The 12156-nt window shown below is 43.1% G+C and overlaps 1 protein-coding gene across 1 annotated transcript in view; it reads left to right on the top strand.

The window, feature by feature from the left end:
* Window positions 1-12156, top strand: part of NFATC3 (nuclear factor of activated T cells 3) — a 118632-nt gene that overhangs the window by 48344 nt on the left and 58132 nt on the right. Inside the window, exon 2 of the mRNA XM_068261611.1 lies at window positions 9828-10944. Coding sequence (XP_068117712.1) covers window positions 9828-10944 — 1117 coding nt within the window. The remainder of the gene's footprint in view (window positions 1-9827; window positions 10945-12156) is intronic.

Raw genomic sequence — 12156 nt, 5'->3', positions numbered from 1 at the left:
CATTTAATTTTATTGCATTTTTTTGTAAAGGACAAAAGAATGGCTGTATTCAAATCCATCTCACTTCAAGCTCCATATCCATTTCACTTTGTCCATAAATACTACCTGACAGCAAAGCAATCTAGTTAACATAGTTTTAGTACTTCTGGGAATAGCTGATTTTGGTGACTTGCTTGTAAATGAGTGGAAAGAGGCATTTGTTTTTTGGGTTTTTTTTTTACCTGATCTGTAACTGCTGCTCATCTAGTTTATTGCAAATTGATCTGAAATGAAGCTGTATAATTCCTAGTGCAGTAGTAGTGAGTTCAGTACTTTGTGACAAAACTGAACCTGAACACCAGTGTCATTTTTTTTGCTCTGCTTCTTGCTGCCTGAGAATGTTGCATTACTGGTTAGGATTCCTTGAAGTAGTGGTGTTGATACTCCAGGAATGAATCTGGTACAACAGAAGTCTGTGTGGTATGTAATTGTTCACTGGAAAATGTAATCCTGATTGGGTTGGTATTGACCGCATCAAAAGGCAAATGTGTAAAAAAAAAAAAAAAAAATTGAACAAGACAGAGCAACTTGATGAGTTGATGTTCCAGGTTTGATTATACTTTTACCTTCAGTGTTCCAGATCTCTGGAGGTACCAATTGTTTTGACTAGCAGTTTTTAGTGCAAATAACTTCAGCTTATGTATTTCCTATTAGATGCAGTTTTAGAATTAGAATTGTATAGGTTTGTGACAGGTCTTTATTAGTGACCCTATAGTAAACTTGGGCAATATAAACTGAGCATATGGTAAAGTTCACAATCAGAATTTACATTTCTGTATGACCAGATATTTTTGGTTTTAGAGCCATATCCAAGAGGTAAGGTTGTGTTGCTAAGTGACAGGAGGAGACCTCTTTGAGTCTTCTAGACTTCCTGTTGGTTCCTTTAACAGAGATTAAAAAAAGCTTCCCCAAGCCCCCCTGCAGCCGTCCTGTGCCCTCGCCGGTCCTGAACTGTCCTCCGGTCCCCCGCCGTGAGTTAGTTTAGTTTTCGTCCAACTAATAGTCGGCTTTTGGTTGCGCGCATCCTTGTTTGCGTTCCCTTCAAGCGCGTTCTGTGCAGTACGAATTTTCTCTTACTGCACCTGCACAGGACACGCTTGATGATGGGAACATGAACAAGGATGCACGCGACCAGGAGCCCACTCTGTCGGACTGGCAAAAGCACAGGACGGCTGCAGGGGGCTTGGAGAAGCCCCAGGTAAGTGAGATTGACTAATTTTACTTCAAACAGTACATCTGCTCTGATCTCTGCTGAAAACTTAGACAAACCGTTCTGGTACTCTTGATTGGTATTTTCTTATGTAACTTATCATCTGTTTAGTTTAGTTTATATTGCTCACATTTTACTTTAGGATCATTTTAAGCAGTCTGATACTACTCCCATTTGCTTACATTTTGCTTGAGTGTAAAGGTGTGTACACACTTTTGACTTCTTCTGTCGCCCTGATTCCTCCTTGGATGACATTGCTGGGCTGGCCAGTACATACATTGGTCAACTATGTAGCTGTCGACACGTACTGTTGCTATGCGGAGGTACATTGGAGCATGCCCCATGTCACCTGTGGGGAGCAGCATCTTCAATGAAGTTAGCCGTCCATCGGGTGAGTTGACTTGCCGGGTGTATCAATCACGGGTTGAGGGGCCTGGCTGAGGCGGCCAATGACTGCCTCAGTCGATAATCACGTGTGTGTATGGCAGCCCCTGACCCCCAACCTGCAAGCACTCCGTCCGGTGGATCAACTTACCCAGTGGACAGCCAACTTTTTTTGAAGAATCTGCTTCCCCGCCTGTTGAGTAACGTCATGCACATGCCACTATGTCATCGCTCGATCTTTACTTGACACTCTACTACTCCATTCCTCTTCCGTCATGTGCTTTCAAACAGCTGGAATGCCTAGTTTACAATAGGCTAACATCCTCTTTCAACTCCAACTTGCTACTCGCTGCTCTCTTAACTTTCATTCCACACACTCAACAGAAACTGTATTTGCAAAACCAATGTTGATCGATACAAGACCGTTTTTTACTTTTTCTGTGATTTTGATTTCACTCTTTTTTTCTCCTTCACTCGGCAATGTATCAGTATTTGTGATGTTGACTTATTTATCTCCTTGTTCCCAAACCCCTTCAATGGTGGCTCCTCTTCACTTGCTGACATTCCCTAGTGCCCAGACCTTGAACTTATGTCTTTGCACTTATACACTTGGTAAAATCCATTCATTTGGCATTTGTCACACATTTACTCAAATGACACCCTGATTTTCTCATTCATCAAAAAAAAAGTGTCTTGCTGCCTCAAAGCCATCTCTTAGCAGATGTCTGACAGGTATCTGGAACTCAGCCAGGATAAGGATTATCTAGTAATCTTCATTGACTACCTTTGATGCAACCCCACTTTCCCTTTGACATCTCTCTAGCTGTAAATGGCACTGCCTTTTTTTTTTTTTTTTTTTCTTTTTTTTCTTCACACAACAGGCACATTTCTCTGGTGTTGCTTTCATGTGCATACTCTCCTTCACTCCTCATTTACAAAACATCTTAGTCTTGCCTCTTCCACCTGCACAGCATCTCCAGAGTACACACAGTTTACATTCCCCAGAGATCACTGAACTACTGAATGCTGTCATATTAGTTGAACCACAAAAAGTAATTATTGTGCTAAAATACCTACATTTTAACTGAAATGTGTAGGTATCCACTTACCTTATGATTTGCACATATGAACAAACTATTTTGTATTTATTTTGTTGATTTAGCATGTGTTTTGATGGAAATGCTCTAAAATGCTCTAAAACAAACATTTTGGGATGTGGGAGGAAAGCAGAGTGCTCGGAGGAAACCCGCAAGGGTGTATCGGGATCCAATGGACAACCGCAAGCCATGTGAATCTACTCACCTCGCCTTCTTTCAGCCCTTAGCAGTCGGAGTTCCCTCACCTGTAGTTCAGATGCAGAGTGCCGCTATCCCGTCCCCTGCACATGCGTGGGCCTGTCCGTGCGTCTCTCTCAAGCATTCTGCATTTATGCAGTTTAAAGGGATACTAAAGTCATCTAAAAAAAAAATGGCAGTTTTGCTTACCTGGGGCTTCTACCAGCCCCCTGCAGTTGCTCTGTGCCCGCACTGGTACTCGTCAATCCTCCGGTCCCCTGCCATGGCTCAGTCTCTTTCGGGGACTGAGCTAGTCTCCGGCCACTGCGTCCTAGATCGAGCGCGTGTTGCCAGGAGCGCCCTGCGCAGTATGGGGGAAAATCTCTTTTGCTGTGTAAGACACACTGTTTCTCACCAAAAATAGTGAGAAAAAGTCCCTGCATCTTATACGGCAAAGGCAGGATATCCCCGACTTATGAATGTGCGCCAAAACGAACTGCCACCACGTCAGGGTTTCTCTGCCGCTGTGTCCGCTCCCCCACTCCCCCCAGGTGTGTAGCAGCTTGCTTAACTAATACATGGCACAGTTTAAAGGGATACTTAAGTCATCTAAAAAAAGAAAAAAAATGGCAGTATTACTTACCTGGGGTTTCTACCAGCCTCCTGCAGTCACTCTGTGCCCGCGCTGGTACTCAACAACCCTCCGGCTCTCCTGGCGGGTGTGTAGCGGCAGCTGGCTTGCCTAATACATGGCACCCGCAGGGATTGCAGACATAAGTCTCCTCAGTGCAGCTTGCTCTAGTGATGGGCTTTTATTGATGACGCAATCAATACAATCGGATCACTAAAGGGAGCTGCACGGAGGAGACAGATATCTGCAATCCCCGGGAGTGCCATGTATCAGGTAAGCCAGCTGCAGCTACACACCCGGAGGGGGTCAAGAGACAAGGGAGAGGGAACACACAGAACAGAAATGGACAGAGGATGACATATGGGGGACACATATAGAATACAGGACGACACATGGAGAACACCATTTTGGGGGGGGGGGGAGAGAAATGTACAAGACTCTCCTGGAACATGGACAGACCATTGCACCAGGTATATTAAATCTAGGTGCGTTTTATATTCCAGAGCTTGTTTTACGGCGAAAATTACGGTTCCTCTCTTTAGTTCTGTAGTTCCAATGCCCTCCAGGGAGCCATTGTCCCCTCAGTTGTGGTCGTGTTACTGCACTTCTGTTTACCCGCCTCTTACGATCACACTGTGCGTGGTTCACAAAGACTTAAAGGGATACTTAAGTCATCTAAAAAAAAAAAGGCAGTTTTAGATTCTACCAGCCCCCTGCAGTTGCCCTGTGCCCACGCAGGTACTCAACGATCCTCCTGTTTCCTGCCGCGATTCAGTTATGCTTTCAGCTACTGAGCCCGTCGACTGCAACCACGCGTATCCTCATTCACGCTCCAGTCCAGTTGAATAACCTCACCTCTAATAGTCTTTATAGACTGTAAGAAGCAAGGTTTTACCTTGGAACACACAGCTACGGTATGTAGTGTTACAATGTATCATAGACATCATATCCTAAACATAGTTTTGCTTGAAATTCTAGTAGAATAATAGCAGTATCTTACAAAAGTGAGTGCACCTCTCGCTTCAATCTTTTTATGGAACACTGGTAACTTTACATTGTATCAAAGTGTTACATCTTCAATGTGCAGCCTAGGGCTGGTTCACACGGACGCTTGGCGGTAAACGTTTACCACCAAGAGTTCAGGACTTATCGGCTAAATGCTCCGTTCAAGTGAATGGGAGCATTTAGCATCGCGAGATTAGTCGATTGTGCAAATGCGGTGTTCCGATCCCGATTTAACGAGTCATTTCAGCCGGCTCTAGAAGCTGCATGCAACGTCCAGAGTCGCCTAGGCGCTGCCACTTCATGTCCCCTTGCGGGGATGAGAAATGCTGATCACGAAGGGAAGCATGCCGTCGACGCAGCTTCCGGCCGCCCCACCTGCCGTCCGTGTGAACCAGTCCTTAACGTGTAAATTTGCTGTCCCTTTGAAATAACACAGCAGCCACCAATGTCTAAACTGCTGTCAACAAAAGTGAGTACACTCCTAAGTGAAGAATGTATAAATTCTTCCCAATTAGATACTTCCCTCCCCGGGGTCATGTTACTTATTAGTGTTACAAGGTCACTGGTGTGAATGGGGAGCTGGTGTGTAAAATGTGGGGTTATCACTTTCACGCTCTCCCTCATACTGCTCACTGGAAGTTCAACATGGTACCTCAATGCAAAGATCTTTGTGGAGATCTTAAAAACCTTACCTGAGAGGGATATGGATTTTTCCTTTTAAACAATACCAGTTGCTTGGCAGTCCTGCTGATCTTTGGCTGCAGTAGTGGCTGAATCGCAAACCTGAAACAAGCATGCAGCTAATACAGTCTGACTTCAGTCAGAGCACCTGATCTGCATGCTTGTTAAAGAGAACCCGAGGTGGGATTTAATTATATTAGTGGGGCACAGAGGCTGGTTGTGCACACTATCACCAGCCTCTGTTGTCCTATGGTGTGCCCCCAGGACCCCCCTGCGATCTGCTGTCCCCTCCGCCGTGCTAGCGACACGCAGCGTGTCGCCAGCACAATGTTTACCTATGCGTGTCTGTCTGCGCCGCTCCCCCGCCTCCTCTGTATTGGCGCTACCTGCCCGCGTCCCTTCCCTCCAATCAGTGGGGGAGCGGCGCTGACAGACACGCATAGGTAAACATTGTGCTGGCGACACACTGCGTGGCGCTAACACGGCGGAGGGGACAGCAGATCGCAGGGGGTCCTGGGGGCACACCATAGGGCAACAGAGGCTGGTGATAGTGTGCACAACCAGCCTCTGTGCCCCACTAATATAATTAAATCCCACCTCGGGTTCTCTTTAAGGGTCTGTGGCTAATGCTGGGAATACATGGCTCGATTTTGAGCCATTAAGATGGCTCGATAGATAATTTCCGACGTGCCCGTTCTCCCATTTATAAACATTTTATTAATTTTTATTTTATACCCCTCCCCCCCCCCCCCCCCCCCCTGCCAGCCGAACACGTTTTTTGTACCTGCCAGGGGGACAGCTGTGTCACTCGGCAGTCCCCAGTACAGCGCTGCTGCAGATCGCAGCGCTGTACAATGTTTATAGATGTCTAACAGTGTCCGAGTGGCGATCGCTACTGGGAGACTGAAGGCTGAGCTCTGCCTTCCAAGCGGAGATGCGCACGATTTCCTGCTAGCCCCATCGAAGGCCGTTCACGCCAATGAAGTGGTCCTGGGACTGCTCATTTGTTTGTGCATGTATGGAGAGAAACAGTGATACAACATACTGCAATAATCTTAATGAAATGAAAGTAGTTTACATAATATACACAGACATACTAATATGTAGTAATTACTGTAAATCTTTTCCAGACCAAGTCGGACCTTACCTTTTTTTTTCATTTTTTTTTTTCTTTTTTTCAAGATGTGAGATACAATCTGACTCACCTTCATGGTATGTGAAAATTTCAAGACATTCCAAAACACGTTTCTGCAAGTGCATGGCAAGAATCTGGACCTCATGTTTTGTCATGTCACCTGCACATTCTGCATCTGTAAATCTTGTGTCAACTACTACATTTTTTTTTATACTGTAATTATTTAGTGCACTTTAAGGTTTGAGGTTTTTGTTATCTGTTTGTTTTGCCAAATCATTTTTTTATTTTTTTTTTATTTTACACCTTTTATGTATTTCTACAATCAACGATGTTTGTACTTTCTTCCATTTAGCATCATGGCCGAAAGTGGGACTGTATAAATCAGTGAGAGCCACACTGTACACCAGTGATGACATTTATATAGACACCTGTTTTCAGTACATCTATTAATAATGATTTATCGGTTTGTCCGGCATCAGCTAATGTTTTATGCCTGATGTACTTGGGTCCTCTGGGGTGGAGAATACTGGACAACTGTAAAGAATACCGACCAAGTTTACGAGATCACTTAAAGCGGACCCAAACCAAACCTTTTTTTTAATTCAAAATATTTAGTTGCACCACTCTGACACATACAAAGATAAATAAACACTCCTTCAAGCCTATGAGCATTTCAGTGCATGCTTTTCACACTTCTCTTTCCAGAACTAGGATTATACAGGTGGCAGCCATTAGCAATTCCTCCTTTGCCAGACACCTTTTACTCCACCAGTTTGCCGGATACTGTCCCGGCAATATAAAAGGAAGGGAGGGGTTCCTCCAATAAATGTAAAATATTTTATATTTGTCATCATGCAGCTGAAAAAAGGCTGCTATTTATTATTATAATTTAGAAAATAGATTTTATTTCTGAAATCTTGTATTTTTAATTTGGGTCCACTTTAAGAATTGTCTGACAAGTGACAAAGTTTGCAAACCCCCATCTGGGTCATAAGACTATAATGATTGTTAAAAGTTTGGGGAAGTAGTAATTCTGTGATTGCAGTCATCACTTTGCTATTTCACTAGGCCTTTAGCCATTCTCACTCTAGTCTCCTACCTAGAAGCTTTTTTTTTTTTTCTATTTAGCCCAGGTTTACTGGACTGCTTACATTTTCCAATGTTCTTCAGTCTTAGAAAACATTAGGACATCAGGCCCTTTGCATTGATATGAAGTATCCGTACTAAGCTGAAAAGTCTGGTTTTACATATCTTTTAGTTCTCTTCTATGTAAAAAAAAACCTCTTGTGTTAGTAGTAATGATGAATAGTAGAGTTGACCAAAATTGCTGTGCTACAGCAGGCAAGCTGATACTAAAATACTTAAGCATGCATGAAATACGTGAAGTCCTTTCTAAGAATGCTCGTTTCTTGCAACCTCTGCAGTTACCTGAATATTTCTCTATAAAACATGTACTCAGGTCTTCTGAGTTCCTTGGATCTGCTCCGTTGCTGCAGTGTAGTGATTTAAGTACTGTACTGTATTTTAGCAAGTGGGATCAGCCTTATGCTAGACACACACCATTCAATTTCCTGTAAGATCGACTGATTGAACCAATCATTTCCAACATGCCCATTGTGCTCTTGATCGATAACTGAATCTATTTTGTGTAGTAGTGATCTGAAAATCAATCAGTTATCGATTGGGAGCAGAGTGTCAGAAATTATAGGTTCTACCTGTTGATCTGACAGGAAATTGGTGTTTACCAGGCAATAGTCAACATGTGTTTTCAGCAGGGCTGTGGAGTCGGTCCAAAAAACCACCGACTCCGACTCCTCAGTTTAGGATTCCACCGACTCAGACTCCACGACTCCGACTCCTCTAATTTGCATATTACAATTTTGTTGATTAAAAGTATGTAACATGAAATTCGTCTCTTAACTGCCAACGCTTAGAAATTTTAAAAGACAACTGAAGTGAGAAGGATATGTAGACTACTATATTTATTCCCTTTAGACTAAAACTAGTCCTTGGTAAGAGTACTTGTAAAAGGTACAACCGGAACAAAGAACATTTATCAAGTGTGGGTGCATGTAAGAATGATGTGCAGGTACTCTGCAGGGGAATGAGGAGATTGTAAACAGACAACACCTCTGTGTTCAATGTGCACAGCATTCTCAGTGGATTCCCTGCAGCTCTGTGGGGAGTGCATATGTAGAGTATAGTACTACTGTGTAACAAAGTAAACCTGAGACAGATGAAATTAAAGTTTTATACATACCTGGGGCTTCCTCCAGCCGCCTTCAGGATAATCAGTCCCTCGTTGTCCTCCTCCACCACCTGGATCTTCTGCTATGAGTCCAGGTACTTGAGTCAGTCAAGCGTAGTGCACATGCACACACTCCGCCGCCAGGAGCCTACTACACCTGTGCAGCACTATTGCGCAGGTGCAGAATGTTCCTGGCTGTGGGAGCGGGGTGCGGCCGGACAGCGCTGACTGGCTGAATTACCAGGACTCATAGCAGAAGATCCGGGTGGTGGAGGACAGTGAGGGACTGATTAGCCTGAAGGGGGCTGGAGGAAGCCCCAGGTATGTATAAAACTTTACTTTTCATCCGTCTCAGTTACCCTTTAATTTGTAGTCACCAAACCAAATTTTAATAACCTATCAAATTATTTTATTTCATCAGCAAAGGGAGTGCATACATTTGCATAAATCAGCATCAATGCAGAATTATTTCCATCTCGTTGACCATCTCTATTAGTGACATAGCTACACATCAGGCTTTATTCTTACAGCATAGATGTTATTTAGTATATATATGAGATTCCTGTGTACACATCATATATACAGTCACAATCAGATATGTATATCTGACCTTAAAAATACAGGGACTGCTTTATTGAAGCAGCACAAGTAACTAATTTTGATTGGTTTATTTCATTTTTGTGGACTAAGCACAGCTATTACTGTATATATACTGTATATATACATTATTTTTAATGACTATTATCTGAGAAATAGAACATTTTATCATATTTTCTATTTTAATTAGTTACAAATTCATTAGGAGTCGGAGTCGGTGCATTTTTTCCCGACTCCGACTCCAGGCACCCAAAATTGCCCGACTCCGCGACTCCGACTCCACGACTCCGACTCCACAGCCCTGGTTTTCAGTAGGTCATCAATGGCAGTCTTAATGTTTCTCTAGACTTGCTGTAATTCATCTGAATTTTCTGGACAGATTTTAATTCTGACTGAAAAATATATATGAATTATTTTTTGTTGTTTTTTTATAAGATCTCTTTATGTGTAATTTTTAAAGCTGAAATTAACTGATCAAGTTTGAATTGTTGCAAATAACCTGAGACAGAGCAGCAGGTCAGTGGGACAAGTAGAATTTCTTAATGTTCTTATTACTATGTGTTTTATTTACAATTTTTTCATTTTTATATTTTTTTTTTACTTTTTATTTCTTTATTTTTCAGATATTGAGCCTGATGACAGTGCATCGTTTTATATCTTTAATGTAGACCATGGATTATCAGCTGTGAACCAGCCTAATTGTCTCCCACGGCCTGACCATGAGCCAAGCCGCTCATCTTGGTCTCCAACATCCTGCTTTCAAGGCTACAAAACTTATGATGGCACGAATGACGTCCAGGAGCCCAATTTCAGTCCCTCTGCCGGACCAAAGACATTTGAATGTCCCAGCATTCAGATTACATCGATTTCTCCCAGCTGCCACCACGATGGTGAAAACACACATGAACTGCATAACAGTTGCCCAGCAAATAATTATGTTGAAAGGCCTTCCCGTGACCACCTCTACCTCCAGCTTGAACCATCTTATAGGGAGCCATGTTTAAGTCCAAGCCCTGGGAGTAGTATTTCGTCTAGAAGCTGGTTCTCAGATGCCTCTTCTTGTGAATCTATTTCCCACATCTATGATGATGTTGAAACAGAACTGAATGAAGCTGCAGCACGTTTTAGTCTGGGCTCACCATTGGCATCTCCTAGCTGTTCTCCAAGAGGTTTTCCTGGTGATGATGCATGGCAACAGTTTAACTATAGTACATCTTTGTCACCGAGACAGTCCCCCTGTCACTCTCCTAGGACTAGCATTACTGATGAGAACTGGCTTAGCCCACGGCCTACTTCAAGGCCTTCATCTAGGCCTACCTCTCCTTATGGGAAGAGAAGACACTCTAGTGCAGATATCTGCTGCCAGGGTTCAGTATCTCCTCATCACTCACCAACACCATCTCCTAGTCATTCGCCTAGGGGAAGTATCACAGAAGATACATGGATTAACTCGTCCCACAGTTCTGTGGCTATTTTATCGCCTTCTCAGTGCTTCCAGGAAACTGATATTCCCCTCAAAACACGAAAGACCTCTGAAGACCAAAGTGCCACATTGCTTGGAAAGATTGATCTTTGTTCTGAGGATCAGGGAGGTTTATCTCCATCTCTTGAAACATCTTCTGAAGACTGTACAAGCTCTGCACTTTCACTCAAAAAAGACACTTCCACCGATCAGTTCTTATCGGTTCCATCGCCTTTTACATGGAGCAAACCAAAATCTGGACACACCCCTATATTTCGGTGAGTATGGCAGCTGTTGTTTTGCACAATGACACACAGATGAGGAAAATTACAGCAAAAGTAATAAATGGGGTTGCACTATAGAGTAAGCTGTCTGCACAAGGGTAGTGGAACCTAGGATCATTTGACGCAGTGCTTGGATAGTGTACTGGTTTAGGCCATGGTTCGACTCCTAGCTGAATCCAGTACCTATTCAGTAAGGAGCCCTTGGAAAAGACTCCTCAGCACTACAGGGTAGTCTATTGGGCACACCCTTAGTGGCTGCAGCTCTCAAGTGCTTAGAGTCCCAACAAGAAAAAAATGCTATACAAAGGTTAGAGATGAGCCCCAAAAAAGGGTGATTCTCTGATCTGTCCCCCATGCGGTATCGAGTGCAGAATCGATCGGGCGGGTGATCGGACATGTTGGAAATTATCAATCGAGCCATCTAAATGGCTCAATCGAGCGGTACAAAAGTACTGTGTATTCCCAGCATAAAGCAAAGTGGAAAATATCTGTACTATATAAATGTCTACTAAGAATCTTCTTTACAGCTTGACTTTTTTTTTTTTACGAATGTAATAATTGGGAGATTCTTTCCCACTTTTCTCAGGTGTTACTAGGGGCAAGAATTCATGGAATATTTACATAGTGGCCATAGATTATGAGAGCATATTTAGTGATGTGACCAGTTCAGTGATAAAGTTCAGTGATAAAGTCTAATCGTTCAGAAAAACAATCTGAATCAGATCAGACCAGATTGTAAATTATCTATCGAGCCATCTACTGTATCTGCCGAAAAAACTCTTGGTGTATTCCCAGTATTATACAGTACATGTGAATAGTAGCTGCACCCAGATCTGATGCTGGATACACACCATGCGTTTCCGCGTTCGATGCGTCCGTCGATACGCATCGATTCGATTATTTCCGACATGTCCGATTAAAGCTTCGATGGATCGTTAGGTCGATTTGCCATACGTTACATGGCAATCGACCTAAAAATCATCGAAATTAGTTCAGAAATGCTCGGAAATAATCGAATCGACGCGTATCGACGGACGCATTCGACGCGGAAACGCATGGTGTGTATCCAGCATGACAAGAGTGTAGATCATTCTGCTGCAAACAGACTGCCCAGCACCAACACTGCAGTCATGTTTTTCATAGTAATAATTGTAAGTTAACAAATGAGACATTCTTTATTGTTTTAATAGCTTATGAGCTTGTGAG

This window comes from Hyperolius riggenbachi, chromosome 11 (assembly GCF_040937935.1).
Source record: "Hyperolius riggenbachi isolate aHypRig1 chromosome 11, aHypRig1.pri, whole genome shotgun sequence".
Lineage (NCBI taxonomy): Eukaryota > Metazoa > Chordata > Amphibia > Anura > Hyperoliidae > Hyperolius > Hyperolius riggenbachi.
This window is presented reverse-complemented; position numbering and strand designations above follow the sequence as displayed.